General features: G+C 34.0%; 1 protein-coding gene across 1 annotated transcript; it reads right to left on the minus strand.

Moving 5' to 3' along the window:
* Window positions 1–1,964: 1,964 nt before the first annotated feature.
* LOC129235109 (cytochrome P450 4c3-like) lies at window positions 1,965–25,238 on the minus strand. The gene is made up of 11 exons (XM_054868797.1): window positions 24,965–25,238; window positions 23,880–23,992; window positions 23,316–23,401; window positions 17,144–17,334; window positions 14,967–15,036; window positions 13,110–13,236; window positions 11,674–11,862; window positions 10,230–10,403; window positions 8,220–8,286; window positions 4,847–5,026; window positions 1,965–2,563 (listed from the first exon to the last, which is right to left on the minus strand). The coding sequence occupies exons 1-11, from the start codon at window positions 25,152–25,154 to the stop codon at window positions 2,403–2,405; spliced, it is 1,548 nt and encodes a 515-aa protein (XP_054724772.1). The 5' UTR covers window positions 25,155–25,238; the 3' UTR covers window positions 1,965–2,402.
* Window positions 25,239–26,325: the final 1,087 nt, after the last annotated feature.

Below are 26,325 nucleotides of genomic sequence, written 5' to 3' on the forward strand. Positions count from 1 at the left end.
TTTAACACTTGCGATCTAAAATTAACTTCTGATGTTCTAATACGATGATATGAAATCAGTTAAAATAACAAGTATAAAGTAAAGCGTTTTGCCTCTGTAAACTCGTTTTGATGAACAACAAATATTTAATTACAGGATTTTGATAGCAATTTCTGTTCATATGTTTGACATAAAACTTCTCATAAGCTTCTTCCTTTGCAGATAAAAACAAAGGAAGTTGAGATCGTTTGTAAAAGTAGTAAGAAAAAAAAATTACTCATCTGTCATAAAGTTTTATCCATCTCTTAAATATTCGGTAGAATTCGTCAGAAAGACAAACGCGTTGATTGAAAGCTAAAATATCTTGATTATTTTTCTTCTTTAGGAAAAGAGAAAACTATTTCAAACTCTGTCACCATTTAAACTGCGACTGTACCCAACAGTAAAACATCTCAAAACAACTTGAAAAAACAATGGATTGACTCCTACACAAGAATAATAAAAGGAGGTAACATGCACTGCTTCAAGTTTTAATTTATCGTAAAATTTCCTCTGATAATTATTTTCAAGGTTCTTTATTTACTTGTTTTATCAGCTCTCGAGATAAATGTATTTGACAAAGGTTTCAAACGCTTCAGGAATATTATCTCTATTTGGCAGGGCCATTTTAATAGCTTCAAGAAGTTAATTATTAATCTATATTTACAATCGGGTCGTTTCCAAAATTTTAAGAGTATTTTTTCTGAAAGAGCATGCTCAAAAACATAGAATCTGACCATTTTTTAAATAATTCCTTTAAGTTTAATATTTTTAAAAAATTACTTAAACCGGTGCTCTTTCATCGTTTAACGCTTCTGCCGATGACATCACAAATGATGAAATGACATTCAGTGTTGCCATTCATGGTTCAAAATATTTAATTCGCATCTTTACTCACGCGTATTGGCAACGATATGGTTGATAGCAAGCGTAGAGCGCAATTGTAATTCGCTTCTTGATTATCATAACGTGGAAATGCGGTAGAAAGATGCGCCACATAGTGCATCATTTGTGACGTCATAAAGACCACGCCTTGTATGAAGAATCGGACATTTAAAAAAATAATTAAAAAATGACTGTTGGGAAAATGAAAGTGTTTTCTGAGTCCATGTTATTTTTTTTTTTTTTTTGCTTATTCTATCAATTTCAGTGACAAAAAGTACTACTTTTGACTGAAGGAAACAACCCCATTAAAATGATGAATTATTCAGAGCAACTTTAAGCCACTATTTCTTTCACTCACTTCTCTCACTCTGCTTCACTCATATTTTAATATTTTTACTAAAGGGCTCCGCCACCTTTTCGCTTCACTTACCAACTATACTTTTGTATGATGAGTTACAAATAAATAACAATGTTAAAATTGTTCAAGTAACAATAAGAATTTCTGATGCATATTTCGCCGTTACTAATGACCCCGTTTTAAATGTAAACAAACAAGCTTATGGGCAAAATGGTCCCGGAAATGTCCTTTTAGAATAGACCATTACCATTTTTCAATGGTTAAGAAATGTTTTTTTTGTGTGTGTGTGCGCGTGATGTGTGTGTGTTTTGAATGTTTTTTCGCCCATTAGCACATTTGTTTTGCATTGAAAAAAGAATTCCTCGCAACCCCGAAATACATGCCAGCAATTTTAACCCGAATGTATGCAGTTTTAACGTCGTTATTTTCTATACATCAAGTGATTTTTTAAAGTCATTTTATGTTCTACTTTTGTTTGAAAAGAATTAAAAAAAAAAAAAAGTCGAAAACTTTTCCATGAATTTCAGAACTGCAGGCCAGAAAATTTGCCCTAGATAATTGTAAGTATTTGTAATATCGCTTTTTGTCTTTCGACTTGTTTCAAAACAAATGTAAAAACAATGAAAGACTTCTTAAAATTAAAAACTGTTTTGAAATAAAGCCACATAGTTATTTGACAGGAAACAATAAATACATTAAAATACTTTAATAAAAACTCTACAACAATAAGATGTGTTGCAGTTACTGCACTGTAACAGATCTTCATATTTGCATGAAAAAGTATTAAATGCATGCCTCAGCGTATAGTTGAGTTATTACCATAACAATGCTTAACCTCTTGTTAGAGGTTCAAAGAAATGGAGAGGGGCAATTAGGTCAGATTTGAGTTGGAATACTTTTGCAAAACTTCAACAAAGCTAACTCAACCCAGCTCAGCACCAATTACTAGCCTCTATTACCCCAAAAAGAGACGTATTAGTATTAGTAACGGTCATACTCTTCTCTATTACCCAGCCCATACATTGTAAAGGACATGTCTCAACTTATCCGATATAAGTATGTACTGTTAGGTTCATTTATTACAAAGTCTTTCAAAATGCAATCACAAAATGCTTTCACGTTGCACATCTTTAAACATCTTTCATGTCCTTGGTATGAATTTCATTTTCACTGCCTGAGCTGGCCTTAAAGTGAATTCCACTTTGGTGTGGAAACGATCTCTAGGATCAAGAGATACAATGGAGTAGTTACGGAGGATGTTGCTTATGATCACTTTCTCTTCCAGCATTGCGAATTTCTGTCCTGTAGAAGAAATGGAGTAAAAGAAATCAGTTCCCAGAAATGTAACTCATAAGTAACCCTACACAACGTTACTTACCGATCGGAATAAAACTTATTACATAGCTAGAATACTTAAAAATATTGTATCCATTTTTTGCATTTTTTATTGGCAATAATTACTTTTAATGGGATGAAATACACCCTGCCCATATTAAAAGATTCAATATAATCCCCCTTTAATAAGTTTTAACGACACAAAGTCAAGTATTCATTAAAATTTCGAAAGCATTTTATTTTACAATAAAAAAAAACAACTAAAGTTGACGTTTTGTAGGATTTTTCTGAAACATTATTTTATATTCATTCGAAATGGTTCAATGCAAGGAATGGTTTATCCCTATAAGCAGTGTTTTAAGAAAAATCCCAAAACACGTTAATTTTAGATTTTTTTTACTAAGATTTTTTTTTGGAAATTTTATCATTACTTGAACATTTTTAGGTAAAATTAAAAATAGAAGAATATATTGCAGCCTCTGATATTCTAATAACTTAATATTTAGGGCTTAATTTCACCAAGTTAAAAGTGTTTATAGTCGATAAAGACAGGGGTTCAATTTTCTTAAGTGTTCTTTCGATGTGCAAAGTTTTATTTTGATCGATGAATGACACTTAAATAGGGTTACTAGTTAGTGAAATGGGTGTCTTGATTGAATAAAAGATAAATTCATATGTTACAAAGTTTTGAATTAATCATAAATCTTATTTATGCAATTGAGTTTAGTTCAAATTTGAAGCAAAGGAAATATTATGATATTTTGATTTAAGACTAAATTTTTGAGTTTTGAAGCAAAAAAATTGTTTTAAAAGTGGCATAAATACTTCAGTTTCTTTCATTTTTCTTAAAAAAGTTTAAAATTCTTCTTTTTTGATCGAAAAAAGACTAACATTAATCATGTCCCTGCTCCCAAAATTCAACTTTATCCGCCTTCGATTTTCGTCTCTGGCTACACCACTGTGAAGAGCTTAGAAGGAAAAGATGTTACGTTGCAAATAAGTAAACTAAAAAAAAATCGTTTTCAAGCTTTTGGCATTAAAAAAAAATATATATATATTAATAGTGTTAGTAAACAAAGGTTGCTACTGTAAATCCTTGGAATTTTTTTCTGATATTTTCAATCCCCAGTTATTTCAATGTTTTCTAATTTAACTTCTTGAAGTTGATCAAAATTTCTGCACCGCAAAAAATAGTGAATTCGAACATCCAACGAAAAAGAGAAACACTATATTCAAAAGAGACTATAATATATTAATTCAATGCAAAAATCTGCGTGTCTGAAAATACTGCGGTCAGCCATCTGTTGTTACCATGATTACAGCGTTCGTGGATACTTTCCCTCACCTTCAGAGGCATGTCTAAATTACAGAAGTGGAGGTAAATGCTGCTGTCTTCCATTGATCGGGGTTAAAAATAGGATTCCTGCTATTACGGGGGGCCTTATTTCACAAGAGTCATTTTCTTAGAAATTAACTCGCACGAGCGTCCTTCTGGAAGGTCTCTGTGGTCTCCTAAATTATTTTCTAGAAACATTTGGACACATATTGCAATTTTGCAGTTTTTTTTTTAAATTGTTCTTTAATGATTCCGAATGTTTCTTCTCATTAGATGTAGTAGGTATGATGCATGCAAGATTCTCAACACTCCTATACTTCTGCAAAATTTGGAGTTCCATTTGGTAAATTGAATGTCCCTCTCTTCCAAAAATTTAGATTTGGGGCTTTCCTGCCTAATCGCCACAGGAGGGGGGGGGGGGGTCTTCTAAGTGGAATTACTAACAAAAATAATAACAACATCAAAATTACGGATATCAAGCCCAGTGGCTCAGTGGTAGCGTTTCGCGTGACCACGCCTTATCCCCGGGTTCGATTCTCGACTTGGAAACGGTTTTGCTCAGTCTTTCATTCAGTGAGTTTCTTCATTGGGTCGATAAAATGAGTACCAAGCGTGCTTGAGGACTAAACCCTTTAGGTTCCGCGTTCGGTTCACCTCCTATCTGGAGCATTTGTCTTTCACCACAGAACCCATGGTCTCGTAAACTCAGATGGGCTTAATATGCCTTGGCTCCCCATGGGCTGTTGAGCCAATGATTTTTGTTTGATGTAACAAGCTAGAATTTGTACGCGAAAAAGAAAAAGAAGCGTTGCCAAAGCACAAACATTTTCAATTTTTGACACGCAAGAATTTTTAATGTAGTTCTCTCTCAGAATTTTAAAGATCAATGCAGTACAAGGGATAAAAACACTTACCAATGCAATTTCGTGGACCAGCTGAGAAAGGAATATATGCATATGGATGTCTTTCAATCGTGTTTTGGGCTAAAAACCTTTCTGGATCGAATATTTCTGGCTCAGGAAACACTTCGGAATTTCTATGTAAGGCGATGATGTTTATATGTATTGTCGTTCCACGGGGGATAGTCAATCCTTCTAAAAACAATTTTTAAAAAAAGTTAGGGGAAAGAGTAAAAGTAAAACGCACAAGAAGAGGGTTTGTTTTGTATGAAGTATGATTTATAAAGAAAGATTACAAATTTTTCCACAAGGTCCTTTGCTACCCTTTGCGAAACTACAGTGCTGGTAAAAAAATTGCATCATCCTCGCATTTTCACAACAATAGGATTATGTGAGAAGTTTTGGTCGACCGATTAACGATGAATGTATGTGAAATTCTGCAAAACTTATGAAATAAACATTTAACAGCAGGAATCCGATAATTGTTTGCGTAGATCGGGGCTGTTTGCCGGTCAAGGCAAACTGTTGACCCCATGCTCATTTTTCCATTTCTGAACCTGCGTGTGAGTTTAGAGAAAAAAATTACTTAACCCCATGTCAATTTAAGTCTAATGGTAGGAAAAAGGTTTTTAAATTGTTACTTACCAGTTTTACCCTATGGCACGGGGCAGAATCAACCTGGAAAATGACGTCTGAAACTGAAGTAAAGTGATCCCGGATAGTAGGAAGCAATTTCTCCTCCAAAATGCCAATATACACCTGAGCGTTTACTGTTCCTTGTACAAAGAGAATCCCACCAATTCCTTGATCAAAAATACATCCCCAAATCATCTGGGATACGGGATGCTTGACTGTGTGTTGAATGAAATCGGGATGATATTCCTCTTCTTTGCGGCGCGAATGATGCACGTTTTTTTACCACTACTGTACGAGTCAATGAATTCAGAATATTGGCTTTAGTCTTAAATAATTTCTATAGAAAATGTAGGCAGGAGAAAGGGGGCACATGTGAACGTGGTATGTTTTACTAGAATAATGTCAAGCAAAAAAATCTTGGAAAATTCTCAAGTAATAGAAGTATCCGTCCTACCTCTTGGCTAAACATTTAGAGCGATGAGCCATTTTATGTTTTTGTGGTAGCAACTTCTTTGTTTTAGCAGGTGTTATAAGTAATTTTATCACTGCCTTCTTCATGTACAAACCTGTTTAAAGCTGATTAATAACTTAATTATTCGAAATCATTGCACGAACATTCAAGTAAATTTATGGCAATATTTAAATTTTTTAAATAAATTAAGAGTTCTTTATTTTTGCAAGTTAGTTCAATGGTAGATGATGGGCACTTGTAGGCACAATATCTAGGGGCACATGTGAACAGTTTCCATATCCTCTCCATAATTTTAATGTGTTAGTGTAGGATATTATAAGAGTTGAAAATGTATAAGTATTTAATTGAATTTTTCTATAATCAGTTTGTAAATTTATTTTTAATTATTATCATTATTTTTATTAAATATTTATTTATTTATTCTTATCATCCTTTCTTCTATAAAACTTTCGCTATTAAATAGTAGATCAAAAACGTAGTGTCATATAATTCTCAAAGAAGTAAAAACGCGTAAAATATTTTCATTTAATTAGAAACTGAAATTTAAAATATTTTCAAAAAAACATCGTCATTCTCTTTGTGAAGCTTGAAAGCAATACTATATAACAAACATAATTATTACATTATAAAATATTTTATGTACTTTTAAGTTTTTTTCATGCTTATCCATTGATCAGGATAGGCTACGAGACTTTAAAATTTGACAATGAGCAGATTTATGTATTTGGGAAAAAATGTTTTCTTAATAACATAATTACATTGCAATTTAAACTGACACAGTATAGTTACAAACCCTTCAAAGTAATTTTTAGATAGATATTTGTTGTATATTAAAGAGTTTTTCGTTGTAATATGATGCTTGTCCTGCCTTTATTAATCCTTTCATGTATTCCCCAGTCTTGTTCACAAGTGCCCCCCTAAAGGACCCCCCGTAAATAATTGACGAAAAGTTTTTTTAAAAAACAAAATTAAGTAAAGAAATATTTAAAAAAAAATCTCAAAACATTCCATGACGCAAAGAAAAGACTTCATTCATTTGAGCATTTTTGTGCTGAGAAACAAATAATACTTTTTTGAAAAGTAAAGAAATGAAAGGAAAATGATCTCATGTGCCCCCCCCCCTTTTCCCTACATGGTTGAAAAAAATAACGTTGGCATACTTTTGGCCTCTCTATAGGATAAAAACATGCAGAATGTATAACATGCAAAGTTAAAAAAAAAAAAGGAGCGAGACTGCAGTACTACTAGAAAATCTTTATTAAACTGAACTTCCATAAAGTTTTCTCATAAAGATACTGCTTATTCTTAAGTAACGTTGTCGTTGTCATTTAAGAAGGAGCCGTATCGTTACTAGAAAATTTTAAAGAATCCAAGTTTCTTGGGATTTTCTGCTAAAAATGCAGTTTTTTAGGGTAAATTAGTTTAGTAATAGATAAAATACTAGAAAAGTTTAAAGAATCCAAGTTTCTTAATAGTTTTCTAGTAGTATTGCAGTTTTGTTAGGATAAAATAGTTTAGTAATAGACACAGAAAAAATACTTCGCGAGCACAGTACATGTGCCATGCCACACAATCAGCATTGAATGCTGTTTCATTATAGGAATTTTCTCCTTCTGGAAAAATAATTGACACGAGATCTTAGCCTACATTGAGCGTCTGAGAAGTCTGGAGTGAAATCTGGGCAACCGAATCGTAGCGCTACCTCTTAGAAGCCAGTAGGGCAACAAACTGAACTTTAAACTGTGCGCAATAGTAAAAAACTTTAACTACCTTTGAAACTCCTTAATTTTGACCAGAAAAAATTGTGGATACTTATTTTACTTCTGTTTTTCCGCTTCGCTAGTACTATCAACCTTAATGACTCGAATGCTAAAATAGAATTGGATTGATGCAAAAGAATCCTTATATTTTCTAAGATATAGATAAATTAGCTCAAGGTCTCAATAATACAACAGAGCATCCGCCGATTGACAATTTGCAGCAGAGACCCACTCAAATGTTACCAAGCAATTTTGATCACTCGCCAAGATACTGCTTACTTAAGGATTTCTGAAACTGTTGCGCTATCTATTACTTTCTGTGTCTATTTCTTTAGTATCTTTTTTTAAAATCTACATGTTGTTGTTATAAAAAAAAAAAAAGAAAAAAAAAAGAAATTGCTGTGACATTTGTAGCAATTTTGATTGAAAATATTTATTGGTTTTATTACATTTTTTAAAAATTTGATTAGTATAATTTCAAATGTAATTGAAAGTGAAATTGCAGTATCAATCAAATTACCATAGGTTACATCTTCATCCAACTTCCTTCCTATTATTGGAACAGAAGGGAAAATCCTCTGGCTTTCCTGAAATTTTGTATAGAGATAAGACTCTCGATTTCAGAATTTTTATGAGTATGAATAGTGAAATGAATAAATAAAAAAAGCGAGGGAAAGAGAGAGAAATAGAGAGAGAGAGAGCGAAACAGTGTGAGAGAGAGACTGAGAAAGAAGAGAGAGAGAGAGAGACTGAGAAAGAAGAGTGAGAGAGAGACTGAGAAAGAAGAGAGATAGACTGATAAAGAAGAGAGAGAGAGACTGAGAAAGAAGAGAGAGAGAGACTGAGAAAGAAGAGTGAGGGAGAGACTGAGAAAGAAGAGTGAGAGAGAGACTGAGAAAGAAGAGAGATTGACTGAGAAAGTAGAGAGAGAGAGCCTGAGAAAGAAGTAAGAGAGAGACTGAGAAAGAAGAGAGAGAGAGACTGAGAAAGAAGAAAAGAAGAGAGAGAGAGAGACTGAGAAAGAAGAGAGAGAGAAAAGAGAGAGAGAGAAAGAAGAGAGAGAGATATTGCAAGACATTTTACAATAAAAGCATTAACATATTTAAAGAATAAATAAAAATAAATGATAAAAATATTTACATTAAGAAGACAATGTTAAATTTTTAGTTTTCTTTCATTTATGTTGCAGATACTAATGATTTCTGCTGATATTGAGACTGATCTCTCTCAAGCCACGATGACCATCCGACAAAATAATTTTTTTCTTCTTTTTTAATGGGGCTGCGTTAGGCACCTTAGCCATTATCAGAACAAGTGCCATCCCCCGATATGGCATCCATCTTGTTTAGTCTTTCATGTGCCACCCTAAGGCGTGGATATCAATAACACAGATAATTTTGACATCCAATTGCCGCCAGATGGAGGCACGTGGGTTTTCTCTTCGATGCGAAATTGCTCTGGGGGTTTAATTTTGCCGAGGGAATTCAAAACCAAACGAACACCTAAGGGATCTTTTACATGCCTAATAATAATACGACATGGGGGCTGACGATTTTCTGTTTCTCTCGCCAGCGTCTTGCCACCACGCCACCCAGCCGACACAATATAAATTATAATTGGGTTATAAATACTTGTTATTATACCATACTTCAAACATAAAAGCTCTCCGAATTTCATCTGGGTCGTAAAAAGAACAAGTAATTGAAAATTACGGAATTTAGAGGATATTTTTTCAGTTATAAACATTATCGACAATGAGATAAATGGATGTAGTGCTTGAGAGTAATGGTAAAGATGGGAGAAGATACATGGATGGGAGAAGGTTGTCACTTGTTTGGCTAAGTAAAAAATAAAAAAAAGAAACTGGCGAAAACCATTGAATCTGTAAAAAAAAAAAGAAAAAAAAAGAAAAAAAAAAGAAGAATTTTCTTCAACAGGTGTACTAAATATGTCCTGAACATGCATTGGCGTACAATATGATTGTTGTTATTAATATTGATAAGATTGTTATAATATTGTTGTTATTAATATTGATAAGTTATTAATATTGATTTAAGAATTAGAAGATATGTGGTTGTCACTTGTTTGGCTAAGTAAAAAAAAAAAAAAGAAACCGGCGGAAACCATTGAATTTGTCAAGGAAAAAAAACGAATTTGAAAAAGAATTTTCGTCAACAGGTGTACAGAATATGTCCTGAACATGCATTGGCATACAATATTAATTGTTGTTATTAATATTGTTTTATCAATTTTGATATGAAAAACGAGTATATGTCAAACGTTTCATATAATTAAATTTAAAGAACACATATGTCTTACGAGCATCTGCAAGTTTTAGAGGCTTTAAATGCGTTTTTTAACCGTGATTGTTAGAACTATCTATTAATTCCAAATCCTCTGAAATAGACAATTTCTCATCTAGTAAAACACAACAACCCGAATGTAATTTCAAAAAATTCACGCGTTTAAGTGCTCTTAACTTTAAGATTTTATGACTAGAAAGATCGAAAAACAGAAGTTAAAGAATTACCTTCAGAGCACATTCTAAATATTTCATGTTTCGTAAATCATCGTAACTTGCTGGTCGTTCTTTATCGTTGGAAAAAATGTCGTCAATTTCAAGTTGTATCTTTTCCTGGATTTTCGGGTTAAGACCGATGCAATACAATGCAAATGTGATCCCAACAGCCGTAGTGTCGTGACCCTGTAAACGAATGCATCACAACATGAACTTGGAAATAGGTTGAACATCCATTAGTTACAGTAAAAGCAATGGTGTTGACAGAGAAAGATGTCCAGGTTAATTTGGTTGCTCACTTTTAACCCCGTGTAAGCTATTTTAACATCGAATAAAATAGCTCACACAGAGGGATTTCCAAACTTTCCGGTTCGCAGCATCCTTTGAAGAATTACAGGTTTCTCATGGAACCGTAGTCTCGATCTAGTACATAGTGAATATTGATCCTGTGGATATTTCGCGGCACCCCTCGCCTCTCCTTGCGGCAACTAGTGTGCCGCGGCATCCACTTTGGGAACCCCTTGCTTACAACATTATGTGATTCAGTCAAATTAAAGGTGTTGCTTTAAAATTCAAGTTCTTTATTTTTTATGGACGCAATTGCGAAAAATTTTTAACTATTGAAGCTATTTACACTAATTGTGAGCAAACAGCAAAAAATTTCTCACTTAACTGAGAGAATATTTTATAAGTTGTCTTCATTCACATTCTTATGGGCATTGAATTTTCATCTTCAGATTTTATGAAAAGCTGTTTTCCTAATTGTTTTCATTTTTCTTTCTTTCTCTACAAAACAACAATGCGCAAAAATATCAGTTCAATTTAAATTGCAAGTAAATACCGAAAGTCAGGCTACGACATCCAGATACTGCAGTTTCCTCTTTGTTTTTGGCTCATCAGTCTGAAATAGCCATAATCGAGATAGAGACATATGAGGTAGTGAGAAGCAAAGGGATGCAAGTGGCAAAATTAAAAATTTGGAGACAACCAGTACAAATGGTAGGTGAACCCCTCCTCTGTCTTAGGGCAAGAGATAGTACTAGTAGCCCTGGTAGGTGCTGCTGTATAGCATGATTTAGAAAAAAATTTAAAGTCTACCTAGGACGTAATCTTTATACGCGTTTTACTCAAAACTTAGAAATGTTCATTTGCATCCCTTTGCTTCTCACTACCTCATATGTCCTCTCGGTGAATCTGAGATAATACATTTGTTAACTTATGGCTATTCTAGACTAATGAACTCAAAACAAGAGAGAAACTGCAGTCTCTGATTGTCATAACCGGGCAGTCAGCATTTGCCTGTAGTTCTAGTCCCGGCTTAGGACGATAACTTACAACTTGAAATAACACTTGATCAGGTTGCTAAAAGAAGTAATGCAAGGTAGAAACACACTTTGCTTTATTGAGCAAGCAAACCTAATTACATTTGAATAAGTACTGAAAATGTGGGGCTCACCTCGAACATAAAAGTGTCTACTTCTTCCCGAATGTCTCCTTCTGTCAAATGCTCTCCATCAATATGCAGATCCAGTAACAGATCCATAAATGTTTTCCTTTCCTTTGTGTAAAATTCCTCATCATTTTCTTTGTCCTTTAATTGATGCTGTTTTTTCCTTAGAAGTTTTTCTTTCTTCTCTTTTATTACCTGTGACAAAAATTAAGACTATACAGTGTGAATTTGATCTAATCTGCCGAAAAAAAGTGATTGTTATAAGAGCCCAAGTGGAGCGTAGAACCGCCCATTATCGTCTAATTCGTAACCTGATTCGAGTTATGGTGGATAGAAACCAAATGAGTCAATAAGCAAATTCCTGAGATTAAGACCTATTTATGAAATTCCTGGGAAATCTACATGCAAAATAAGTACATATTTGAAAAAAAAAATAATAAAATAAAATAAAACAGACAAAATTCTATAAAGTGAAAAAAAAAATCATCAAGATAGTTGCATTTTTCAGCGAGTTACAAGCTTTGAAACATCTGAAATGCTAAAAATTGAATATTACACCGAACTGTGTAAACGGCATTTTCAAAAGCAATCGTTTGGGCAACAACCACTGAAATTTACTGAAAACTAGTCCACCTCACTATCTTTCAAATGATATCACAGTAAATCACATTGGGTTTCAAGTTCGGCAGAAATTAACCCTTTCGTTTAGAAGACTAAAATCAGCGTGTGTCAAAAAAGAAACTAGTAAACGTGTCACAGCCCTTTAAGTACAAAATTCCTCTGCAAATTTTTCCTTCAGTTTTGAATATATATATATATATATATATATATATATATATATATATATATATATATATATATATATATATATAATGATAAGATGAATATGTTTTCTCTCCTTGCTGTTTGTCAAAGGATGGTCAGACGTAGGGGAGACTCACTCAGCTCTCTTGGATTCTGGTTGTATTTTTTCAGTTTTCGTTTAATATCGCAGAAACTATTTTTTGAGGGGTAAAACAATTTATAATGAATTAAAGAGCACAAAATTACCTTTAAAAAGGTACTTTTATTTTTATTGTAACTGTTATAGGTGCAGAGATATTTAATTTCAAAGTTCACGAATGTTGATCCAGAGCCTTTCGCAGACCAGAAAATCAAGAAAAGTGGGGAAAATAATAACTTTTCCAAAAAATCACCTGACTTTGAAATTCAATCTCTCCGCTCTTCTTATAGCTATACAATAAAAATAACAATGCATTTTTTAAAGGTAATTTTATGTCCTTTAATTCATCCATAAATTGTTTTAACGTATCACAGACATTTCGAGTCACCCTTTGCCTCGCCCTGTGCCATCCTAAGGTGACACAAAACAACTTTGGGAACACCTGTATTGTACCCTAGAAGAAGAGTAGAAATTATTAGCAGTGACTATAAATGCTTACAGTTTGAGTGAAATTGTGCAATATTTTGATATCCTTAGCAAAACCTCTGCCTTTCCTCGTCAGACGAAATAAGAAATCTGTCCACAGCCAAGGTTGAACGATTCTTTGATTAAATAAGTGACCTAAACTAAATAAACACAGTATTTGAATGACATGTCAGAATGTGTGTGTATTACACACACACACACACATTATGTATATATATATATATATATATATATATATATATATATATATATATATATATCCTATCTATACATAATAAAAATATATGATCCATTTTCACAAACAATTTTTGAAGTGCTTGAAATATCTCGATGTTAATTTTACTGGCTTAAGAATAACTAACTTAAAGAACATATCTATCTCTCGGAAGATTTACTATCCTCAGAAGAATTAATAAATATAATACAGGTAATAACAATTTCAAAACTTATGCAGGCTTCTGCATATAAACCTCCCGTATTTGGAGAGGGCGTTGTGCGAGTTGTGGTGAGAATAGGTTGGTGGAAGTGGTATCGAAATAGCATTATAAATGCCACTTCCAGTATTAGAAATGGTATGACGCGGTGAACGTCGATGTGTTGTGGAGAAGTATATTCATAAAGGCGGCTTTTTAAATTGCTACTCAGCCATAATTTCGCACAGTGCATCGCAAGTTATACATCACTTGTGTAAGGTTACACCACAGTTGTCTGAAAGATTACAGAGAAATTGTTGGAAAGGTTACACTTTAGCAAAAATTAAGCTGCCATCTGACTTTCTTGGATATTTACTCATTTTAATGTGTAAGTTGACTTATACTTTAAGTTAACTATTCGGTGTTTTAAATTATTCAAACATATTAAATGATCAAATAATAATTTCTATATGCTCTAAATTGAAAGTATAAAAAAAACTAGTAAGTTTCAATACTTGAAATTTCATCATAACAGTATTTAAGAAAAAGCAATTTCATGCTAGAGACTCCTTGTTTTTTTGTCTTCTTTACAGCTTTTGCTTTCAATCATTCGTTTATTCAATATTTATCAAGTTTATGCCTTTTCACAACCAATATACACCAATTAACTTCACGCCAATTCGAACGTAATCTTTAAGTTAAGACATTTATATAGCACTAAGAGTGGAAATAACACCGAGGACCCCTGAGTGAGATCGAACCCGCAACGGTAGTCTCACAGACAGCACTTACCGCTCGCACACGAAGCCCCTTGTTCGTTTCGCTAATTAGAATTCAAGAGCACTGCGTCGATGCTGATCTTGACGCACGCGCTTTTAATTCTATCTCAGTTTTTAAATCTTAATTTGACTTTGTAATTATTCACTCTTAGCAAGTTTTCAACTTTTTCCAGTTTTGGAAAACTTTATTGATTGTATTTAAAATGTTTGTCATGTGAAATTTATATCAATACTTTCTTCAATTTATAATTCAAAAATATGTAATCATTTATGTTCAAAATGTTTCTGCAATGATGTTTTCAAAATTTAAAATAAACGTTAGTTACTCCACATCTCCCACCTAAACGGAGAAAGTCTTCAAACCATTCGGGGAAGAGGTGGAAGAGTCTCTCTCTTGATTTTTAAAGTAGTTTTGACAACAGGTGGGACTTTACACAAACCATAGTGCAGGGTTCTTCCCACAATTTGAGTTTAAAAAAAAAATGATGCAACGTTACACCCATTAATCCTGATAATCTTACGCAAATGTTTTAAAGTAAATCTAACGCACATTAAAACTCACAAAGGTTTAGATTTCAAGAGCTCGAGTAACGTTTTACTACATATTTTATAAGGAGAAAATCTTAGGATATCAAAAATTTATTACATTTGGGGTAAAATTATGCGATGATATCTTACTTGTGAATTGCCTGCACATATTCCGAATTGCTGCCACCTTGAGCACCAATATGAACACCCATCACTGTTTCTGAAAATGAAATGCAAAAATTGACAAAAGACAATTCTAACTCCCACATTTACTTTTTATATTTGGGGGACATCATCTACTATTGGGTCACAAGTAATATTTAAGTCAGCTTTGGCTTCCTTTCAACATTGTAACAGACAGATTAAATATGATAGCCTAGAGCAGTGGTTCTCAACCGATGGTCGGAAGAGCTGGTATCGGTTCGCATTTTTTTTTTCTTTTTATCGATCCTTATTGGTTTTTGCTAGTCTTCGTTAAAAAAAAAAGAAGCTTACTCAAACAATAATAATTAAAAAAAGTAATAATATCTTATACGATTCTTTACATGAATTTTGTGATGTATTTCTATGATTTTTCTCAAATATTTATTTCCTTATGCATACATAATTAATTATAACAATAATTACTTATCACTACCCTTAAACATTTTGTGACAGTTCCTTTATGCTTGTTATTTTTATTTTTTAATTGTTATTATTACTTCATTAAAACCGAGTTGATGTGTACATCACATGACTTCTTTTTACACCAATTTAAAGGAATTTCCCCATTATTGGCAATTTTAATGTGATTCAATAGTTAATTCTCCAAATATCACCAACAATGGCCAAATTGAAACCAAAATTTAAAAAAAAAAGTTCCCAAGTTGGCGAGAAAACTTGGCGATCAAAAGGTTGGCGATATATTGCCGAGTGTTTGATAAATTATAACACCACTTGAGTTTGCATTGAAATTGACACTGATCCCCCCCCCCCCAAAAAAAGGTGTAAAAGATCCCCTTTGGAACATCCGAATGCAACCAAAAAGAGAGGTGCACAACTAGATCCCACTAAGAGTCTACGTACAAAATATCAACTTTCTAGGACATACCGTTCATGAGTTATGCGACATACATCCGCACATCTGCACATACGCACATACATACATACGTACATACGGACGTCACGAGAAAAGTCGTGTAATTAACTCTGGGAATGTCAAAAGGGATATTTCGGGTGTCCATACGTTCTTAGGCACTTATCCGCAAGTGGTCGGATTGAAAAAAAAATCAACATTAATTCGGGGTGAGCAAAATGAAAAGTAAGACCAAATTTTGAGGGAAAATTTTTTTGCGATTACAATACTTTCTTTTTTGTAAAAGGAAGTTAAAAATACTGGTCTGCGAAATTTTTTCTTACCTTTCTAGCGGTCCCCGTGTTTTTTTTTTTTTTTTTTTGTAAAAAAAAAAAAAAAAAAAAAAAATAAAAGATAAAAGAAAATAAAATCCCTCACCGGGCCGGAATTCTTTTCAAAAGATTTTGCCGGTCTGTAGATCAAAATTAGTTGAAAAATGTTATTCTAGAGCAGTAATCGGCAACTGGAGGAACCACGGTCCAGGTTAGGACCGCAGAAGATCAAAAACTGGATCACCAAAAATGTTTTGAAAGTCATAATTACTGAAATAAATTATTAAAAAACCTTTTATGGAGGCATTAATACCTTTAGGGTTATTTCGATACATTTTAGTTATGTTTATTAATAAGTCTTACTACTAATTACTAGAAGTTAACATTTTGTCTTCACAGTATTTTTTTCAGTTTGATACATTCAAATAAATGATTTCTTTATTATAATAGGAGCTGTGGCTATTTGTTGTGTTTCTCTGAACAATATCTTTCATCCTATTTCTGAATTTTCTTCTGTTTAAAAACTAACTTTATGGTGCCACACACTGTGCATACACGTATATTTCTTTCATACATTTATGTTAGAATTTCCTTCTTACTTTATCAAAAAAGTCCTTTAAAAAAGAATGTAAGTAAATCGTAACTTCTAACAAACATGCATGAGGAGACGTACAATTTTGTTTTTAGTAAATCCATAGTCAATTCAAGATTTTGGATATCGGACGAATGGTGTGCAGAAAATGCAATCAGGATGCTTCCGTTTAAATGGGTGCTAAGTAGTTATGGGTTGAAGCAAATACTGAAAAATCGTCTTTTTAATCGCGGGTTCTTTATTGCTGCAGTATTGACGTTTAAATGCATCATTTTCTACTACAATATTAAATTCAAATTTGTACGTTTTAGAAATTTATTTTAACAAAGAAAACATAATGGTCACGTACCACAAACAGCATCTAAGGTGCAAAGAACAATTAAGGGTGTGATGTCGACATATTCCTGCTTTGCCATGCTGTGCAATTTCTTAACCAAAACCATTGACTGATCATGGAAAACAGGCAAAAAGTTCTCAAGAATTCGAAAATGGAAGGATGGAGTAAGAAGTTTTCTTCTTGATTTCCATTTGGCGTCAGTGCTGCAAAAAGTTACTTAAAGCTGTGAATCGTAGAATAAGTAGCGATACGTCCGCCATTTTGGAGCTACACGGGCGCTTTTATCCTATCTCTGCTATAATGAAGTATCGTGTTTTGCCTCTTAATTGTGGTGCTTCTTGAATGTGGATTAACATGGAGTCAATATAAAACCACAATCAAGAAACAAAACACACTACTTCAGCATAGAAGACATAGGAAGAAAGCATAGTTTAGATCCAAGATGGCGGACATGTCGCTTCTTTTTCAATGATTCGTGTTACGGACAGATAACACAGAAAAAAAAAACATGCTTTTTCTCTTTGGTGTCCAGAGGTTAAGAACTGATTCTACCCATATTTGGAATACTGAATCGAAGTATGAAATTTGTTTTTCTCTATTAGCTCTACATTTTTAGATCAGTGCTGTTGTAATTCCCAAAATGCGCAGTTTTAACCAGTGGCGGATTGGTTGAAAAAATCGGCCCTGGCATTAGGAGATGTAGCGGCCCCTTAGATCTTATAGATATTAAATTTTACCTAACGATTGGGATATCACTTAAATATGAGGAAATCATTCTTAACAAGTAAATATGTTTTATTTAAACAAAATTTAACAGATAGGAACACTTCTGCGCTTTCATGGTGAACAAATTGATACAGTATTAGCTGAACAATATTTTCGGGGAAAATTGTGATTGTAATTGTCCATTTAAGTATTTTCATAATGCCCGGAACTTGATTGAATATTTCCGCACTGCTTGGCTAGTATGTCCTTTTCTTGGCAGTCATAATTAGTAACTTAATTGCCCTGTTTTATGAAACTGATCTAGCGATGTTCATAGGTGAAAGACTATGGCCGTCTTAGAACGTGACGATGGTCACTCGACACAAACATACATAACTGGGCTCTGTCATAAACATTCCCTTTTTATACTGCCATAACATGACGACCCTCAGACTCGATGCGAGGTCAAAAACCTGGTGGGAGAGGTCGGGTACGAGTTTGGCAGCCCTTTAATTTTTTTTCAAACGCATGTATCAATACAAAGACAGAGAGTGGACTTAGCTTTCTGGCTTCTGGGAGTCATTTAATTATTTGCAATAGAAACTTAATGGAAAGATTAACATTAAATCTGAAATAAGGGGGTCCGTTTTTTTTTTCGAAAATTTTCGAAACTGTAGTCTTAAAAACTCAATTTTAGATGACATTTGGTGATGTTAGGGGAGCGTAAGTTCAGGTTTTCTCCTGCTGGAATTTTTCGGAAGTAGAAATCCAAAAACAGAATTTTAAATTATATTCGAGTATATGGTATGAAGAGCGGTTCCGGGGACTCTCCTCTGAAATTTTAAAAAAAATATTAGCTCTGAAAATGCAGTTTTAGAAGATCTTTGGTGATTTTAAGTCGATATAGATTCTGACGCCATTCACCAGAAAATTTTCAAATTGAAGTCTTTAAAGCCTTTTTGGTAAAGACTAGAGCACCGGCAGTTACTCGAAAGTTAAGTTCCAGAAACGAAATTTTTGCTGACCCTCAGTGATGTTATGAAAAGGAAATTTCAGGAGGCTCACCCCGGGAAATTTTCGAAATTGAAGCACTAAAAACGAGTTTGAAAACGTTCTTCATTGATGATGATGCCGAGAGAGAAAGGAGGAGAAGGGGCACTTTCCCAGAAAATTTTTGATACTGTTAATTTAAAACACAGTTTTAGACCATCTTTGGGAATGTTAAAAAAATGGGAGAGGTTCGAGTACTTTAATCCAACAACTTTTCGAAACTGGAATTCCATGTTATGGCTGGAGTGGATTCGGATGTTCTCTTATGAAGTTATTCAAAATTAAAACCCCAAAATTTAAATTTTACACGATCTTCGATGATATTAGGAGGGGGAGATTCTGGGGACCACCGGAATTCTTTCGACATTGGTTTTAATCAACTTATATTCTGTTTAAACTGAGGGGCCCGAAACCGTGAGTTTTTACAGCGTACAGAATACTTTGTTTCGTCAAAAAATGTTTGAAACTCACATTTCGGCGGCCTTTAGGCTTTGATTTGACAATCTTAATAATGTAGTCTTTCATGCTCCACAATGGTATTTTAAGTTTGCATTTTTTTAAAAAATAATTTTACGGAAAAAAATATTTTGTCACTTTTATTCCAATTGTTATAAATAGGGTCGCCGAGAGCAAAAGCATATCCAGGAAAAAAATGACATAGGTCAATTTTTTCACAGGCCCCCTTCTACACCTTTCACCATTAGGATATTTTACTCTCTACACGAGTTGAATTCCGAGCCGGGCCTCTATTCTCCAACTAAGCTGACATGACTTCACGTCGGCCCTTATTGTAAGTTGCATTTTATAGCAATTGTGAATTGTCATTTATAAATAAAAGCGTCAAAGAGACTAAAAGTATTTTAACTTTTTACGACCGCTAAGGTTTCTCTGTTTTTTATTTATTTATTTTTTTTTTAAATTTCTTCATTTATTTTTTTATTATACCACTAAAAATATATTGGCAGCCCCAGGGCCCGAATAACTAAAAGTAAAGCCCTAGACCCACATCAATTTGGAGGCCCCCCGAAGACTATGCAGTGTTAGATTTACATTTTTAAAGCACAAATGCACTTTTGGAGGCCTCTTTGTCTAATCACACAACTATGTATAAATCACTTATGTGCATTTATGAATACCCTTTGGGCGCCCTCATAATCGTGACCAAGTAAATTCGTTACTGGCAGAATGATTAAAAATTCCCCTTTAAAGAAGTTTTTTTCTAATTAATAAGTCATATTTTTATTTTTTAAAAAAATACATGTATTTTTCGTATCGTTGCAATACTATGCATAATTCTTTTAAAAAGTTGGGGCCTCTTAGGAACATGAGGCCCTGTGTGGTAATCAGACCCTGGGTAGCCCCATTTCAGAACTCCCCCCCCCCTTCTTGGTGACGGCCCTGCCTCCCTCCACCCGCAAGCTTTAGCCCATGCGTAAAGAGGAGCTGAGGTTGTGTTTTGCGAATTTGCGTTATTCTAAACACATGCACGCAAAATTTACATTTTGCTGTTAGTAGACAGGCCCGAAAGACTTTGCTGTAAGTTGATCGGCCCGAAGCATGACCGGCCCACCGGGCAAATGCCCGGTTACCCGCCGGCTGTATCCGCCACTGGTTTTAACTTCATTTTGTGCAATTTTAAAGCATGTATAGGCTTCTGAAACAAGAATTGCTTCTGGCATATTTGTCTTATTGTCAATCTACAGTGAGTTTACATAAAGGAAAATTCACTAGATAGTGTAAGAATCTGGCAAGTTTAGTAACAACGCTTCAACATGTTAAAGACAACTTGTGTGTTCTTGTCTTGCATATGTTCGCTTCATGCGATGTATGACAAATTGAATCTTAGTACATAATATTTTCAGGACCCAACCAGTCCTGATACGGGAGGACTCTAGATTTCGAGACCCTCTGTAGTGAAACCCTGTAAACAACTATTCACTAAGAAACAAGAGTGACGATTGCCGGGTATGTTGAGGTGTTCAACCATTCGTTCAAAATATTTGTTAGGACTCGAGACATCCAACACCTTACTAACACACAAGAAAATGTAAATAAATAAAGGATAAAACCTATTAATTTTCTTTCATTTTCTTAAATAGTAGAATAGAGTAATTTTAGTCATTTTGGGGCTATTAAAATTGGAGGCCAGAGGTCATCGCCTCTGGCCTCCTATAGGTAATCAGGCTCTGAATATTTGTATAGTGTAATATTAACAAAAATTCCATGTTTTATGCTGTGTTTATTCTATGGATTTAGCATTAACTCGTATCATGTGTATTTCACTAAAATGTTATAGAAATTTGAGCTTCTAGGCAAAAACTAATGTCATATTTTACATCAGGCACAGAAATCATACGAAAGCAGTTTCCAGTTATACGATACCAAAGTGACTATTCCACTGTGTAGTCTACTTAGAGCTACATGAGGCAGTGAGAAGCAAAGTGATTTTAGTGCCAAAATTAAAAATTTGGACATAAGTAGTACAAGTGCAAGGTAAACTTTTCCTCTGTTTTTAGGCAAGAGATAGTACTGTAGCCCAATGTTGCTATACAACATGATTTAGAAAAACTTTTCAATGAAAACTCAACAAGGACCAGAACCTGTTTTACTCAAAACTTGAAATTGTCCACTTACTTCCCTTTGCTTCTCACTGCCTTATGTGTTCTATGAAAATTGCGTGCACGTTTTTTCGAAGTAAAATTGGACTCCTTCTTTAGTGCGTAATAAATGGATTGATGTGAGCAAAAAAAATACTGCGTTTAGAAAAAAGTAGTATGATACTGATTTTCGCTTGAAGTAACAGAGCTACTCGATTAAACGAAGTGCCAGCTGACACGAGATTTGCATTGGAGTTGGGGCTTTTGAGAAAAATGCATATTTTCCACTTTGATCAATGTTTCGTCTTCGGTGGCAATGTCGAAATGAGATTTAAATTGAATTTTCCTTTTACTAAAATAAATTCTAGTAAAAAAATGGGATTCATATAATTGCTTAAGCTTTTTGATACACGGTATTGGGTTACAAGTGAGGCATTTTTCATGGTTCAATTAAAAATATCTCTCTTTTGTTTTGCCGTTGCTCGAAATCTCCTGCTTTAGTTGCACATGAGTTTGGTTCAGTGTTTTTGAGAAGCGGGCCGTGGTGGTCTGACCGGTAAGGCATTGGACTTGTGACCGGAGGGTCCTGGGCTCGATCCTATTCAGTCGAAGTTCCACCGTCTTCATTAATGGTGATTGGAGGATATTAAATATGCTAGTGGTCACAAAGTCCTTCAAGTGAAACGATACCTCTGGGGGTACTGGACCAAGGATTGCTCGGGTTTTGGTCTGGATCAAAAAAATCAGTGCTGTCTTCAGGGTCCATTCAACTACTTAAACCACAAATAGTGGTAGGTACGAGGGACCCTGGAGCGAAAAGTAAAATGCATTTGCAAGAGGGCTGAGGTGGCCTGCTTGGTAAGGCATCGGACTTATAACCGGAGAATTTTGGGTTCGATCCTAGCCAGTCGAAGATTCGAACTAATTAGAACTAGATTAGAACCAATAGTGAAGAAGTCTTCACTATTGGTGACTGGGGGACGTTAAATATGCTTGTGGTCACGAAGTCCTTCAAGTGAAACTATACCTCTGAGGGGTGCTAGACAAAGGATTGCTCGGTTTCTGATCTGGATCAAAAAAAAAAAAAAAATCAGAGCCGTCTTTAGGGTTCCATCCAACTGGTTAAATCACAAATAATGGTAGGTACAGGGCACCCTTTAGTGAAAAGTGAAACATTTTTGTAAGAAATGAATTTTAGGGACGCATTTCTATTTTAGTACGAAAACGAACATAAATAAGTACAAGAATTAGGGCTGTTACGATGTTAGAGGATCACCCCTTAAGTTCTGCGGAGGTCACCGCGACCTCCCCAAAATCTGAGTGACGATTCAGCATATTTGTAAATATGCTGTGATATTGCAATTGTTTTTTAGTTTCTTTCTTTTTCTCAATTCCAATTGTCTCTCCTCACTTGATGAATGTATTTGTGCAGGCTGATATTTTACCATTCGATAAAATTTGAACCACGCATTCAGAAAATCAGAATTTTCCCTCCCAAAAATTTTAGTTGGTCACAAGCCTCTGATAAAAATTTGGGGCGCGAAAGTAAAAGTGAGATTTCTTCTTGGGCCATTAGGCAGTTCCCACCTCTGATAGCGATAGCACTCTACTAAGTAATGTAATTCAGTTTGTAAAACAGACGAAACATAGATGGATGCAACGAAATTTTGCCTCAAACTCGAAATTTCTGACGGATAAACGTATAGTGTATTCTTTGGAAACCTATTTTCAAATTCTTTATACATATGAATCTCTTTCTTTCATTTTCTTGTTAAGAATAATAGCTAAATATATTAAACCTAGTTATTTTAATAAAAATAGTTGCATCTCACCTCGTCAGTAGTCCTCTCCCAAGCCACTGATGAAGAAAGTTGTACTCGAAAGACTTTTCCAAAGAATAGTTGCTGCTGAGAATAACCTGAACCAATTTAAAAATGTGTGGTTTATTGGAAATCGTACACAAAAGTTATAGGTTTGAATTTGACAAATAGGAAAACAGAGTAAGTGAAAATTGATTTTCATGGCGGGAGAATAAAAATGTACCATTAATTGTAATTCAGAACAACTTTCCAAGGTCGTATTCAGGATTAAAGTCTGTATTCAGAACTAAGACATAAATTACCAAAGATAAATTTTTTTAATTTCCAAATTATAGCTTTATATTGAACCTAATGAAGAATACATTTGGCCAAAAGACTAATACCTAAAATAATCTTGATAATCCCTGAAAGCGTTTTCATGGCTGCCAATTTCAAAAAAATGAATTGTCAAAATTTGTTCAGTTAAAAACAAACAAACGTGAGTGTAAAAAATACAAGATAAAATAGGTGATATATTAAAAGCTTTTTGCTTATACGTTAGAAATTCAAGAATAATAGCTAAAATAGTGTTCTTACTTCTAGAACTTCCGGTTTAAATACACTGACAATTGGTGTCATTCCAAACCAAAAAGCGTGCATTCCAGTCTTTTTGTAAACCAACGCAACTCCGATTATTCTTTCCATTATATCTAAATAAAGAAAAAGCAGGCAGAATGAGAAACTTGTAAAATTAAATTAAATTGTGAGTCCATTTCCTAGCAAAAATCACTAAGGAAACATTTTCTCCGATGGCCTTTATTAAAAGTAAAAAAAAAATTTAGCATACTTTTTAAAAATAAGCAGGGTAAACTTCCCTTCATTCAACCAAACGTAACAGATGCATATGATGATCATGTCGAACACTACAAACGGAACTAGTATCTAAAATGATACAAACTACTGGATGATATTCCAATGTTTTGAAGTACGCGAATTTCTTTAATTCCTGTTTCAAATTCCCAGTAACTGACAATATAACTAAATGTTGTGAGAAAAACGTTGGAGTTGCAAGGAACTTGTGTAAGTATTCCTTAGAGCACATCGTTTTAGGTAACATTCTCAAAAATAACGAATTCACTGATCGAGTAACGCTCTGATGTCATCAACGATGAAACTGGTGCCATAGCATGATAATTTGATAGCATTTTTAGGTAATGTTTGACATGCAGGGAAAGGCTTTATTTTGACAAGGCTGAACTGGATCCTGTAACTTAACTGTTTTACTGGTAAAACTGCAATTTTAGGAGAATGAAAAAACGAAAAAGGGGTCCACAAGTAACGCTATCTACTGGAGTTTAGGGTTAATCCACTGGAGTTAGGGTTAAAATATCATCTATCAAAATATCACCAAACAGGCAATCGTACAAATGTAGAAGCAATTTTTACTCGTTATACCTTGACGGGCGATTTTCTGGTTGTACAATAAAGACAAAATAATTTTGTTTTAAAAAAGCGAAAGGCCCAAGAAAATAGAAAATGTCATTCTAATATTTAATATCATTTCAGTGTAATGTGTTATGAAAGTTGGGGTTTTCGGCAATATCCTTTCGTTGAAGTCGAAAGATGAATTTGCAGTTAGTCGCTGTCTAAAATAATAATTAAGTTATCAAAAAGGTACTTACATACTCCTGGGTGATATTCCAACTTTTTGGCGTACAAGCTCAAAACCCATTTTAGATTTCCAAACAGAAAAAACGGTGGAGTTCCAGGGAACTTGCGCAATGGTGCCTGCTGGATACGGCGTTTAAGATACCATTGTATAATGACAACAAAAATAGACAATGTTAGCACCCAAATGACAGAAAATGTCATTGTGTTACTCAGCACTTTGGAATAGCTTTTATTTCAAAAGTACTAGGATTGGTCCGGTCATTCGTTAGCTTTTTTTTTTTTACCTCTGTGTTCAATAAACCCTGAAAAAAATATTTTAAGTTGTAAAAATACAATTTTTAAGATACATGATCAATAACTTATTTAGGAATAGTCAAAAAATGAAAGTTTTTATAAGAGAATTAAAAACTGTTTAGAAGCTAACAGAGGGAGTTCTTCACCGTTGCATAAAATGGTTCATGATAACTGCAACGGACGGGTGAGCAAGTAGAATAAGAAGAAAGCGATATTACGGTAAAACCTTATTACAAAATGGATACCAATACAACTAAATTTCCGCTTCAACGAAATTAAGTTTTAGTCCCAATGTAATTGCTGATGCTTTGCTTGAATTCCATGACAATGAATTTCTCGTTACAGCGAACAAAATTTATGGTCCTTTTAAGTTCGTTGCGACGATATTTCACTGTATATGCTCTCTATGTGTCTCTTTTTGTGTATATTCAATTTTATTTGTTTATGGCATATACCCCAAAAAGAAAATCATGAATCTTTCATTTTATTTAATGACTAGTGGTACCCGCACGGCTTCGCCCGTAATAGCAAATTAAAAGGTCTTTTGGTTCGCCTGTATATTTACAAATGATGTGTAGTGAATTTTCTCGCCAATTGGCTTGTTCCCACGTTACGGTTCCACGTTATGATAATTTCGTAATTTATTCGTTCATCTTATGATATTTTTTTTTCTTAAAATTGGAATAGAAAAAGAACAAAATCGAATTTTCGAAAAATCGCTTCAAGGTGCACACCCCCATGCTACATACTAACTTTGTGCCAAATTTCATGAAAATCGGCCGAACGGTCTAGGCGCTATGCGCGTCACAGACATCCTACAGACATCCTACAGATTTCCTACAGACATCCAGACATCCAGACATCCTCCGGACAGAGAGACTTTCAGCTTTATTATTAGTAAAGATAAAGCCTACTCTGTTTGCCACTAACCAGCTGTATGCTGGGTCTTTAACTCTCATTTTATCACTTTTGGTGATTTTTTTTTCAACAGAAAAGTTATTGATACAAACAAGATTTTTTTGTCATAGGACTACTGTATATTTGTCCCTTTATAGTCTTGCTGACATTGCTAATTTAA

The sequence above is a fragment of the Uloborus diversus genome, chromosome 2 (assembly GCF_026930045.1).
Source record: "Uloborus diversus isolate 005 chromosome 2, Udiv.v.3.1, whole genome shotgun sequence".
NCBI classification, from domain to species: domain Eukaryota; kingdom Metazoa; phylum Arthropoda; class Arachnida; order Araneae; family Uloboridae; genus Uloborus; species Uloborus diversus.

Bases quoted from the DNA above. Each gene is read 5' to 3' on its own strand.
- LOC129235109 (XM_054868797.1), bottom strand. From the start codon at position 25,154: ATGACATTTTCTGTCATTTGGGTGCTAACATTGTCTATTTTTGTTGTC. The intron at 23,402-23,879 runs GTAAGAACACTA...AAATTGGTTCAG, and splicing joins TTAAACCGGAAGTTCTAGAA to GTTATTCTCAGCAGCAACTA. The intron at 2,564-4,846 runs GTAAGTGTTTTT...TTTCTTCTACAG, and splicing joins TGGTCCACGAAATTGCATTG to GACAGAAATTCGCAATGCTG.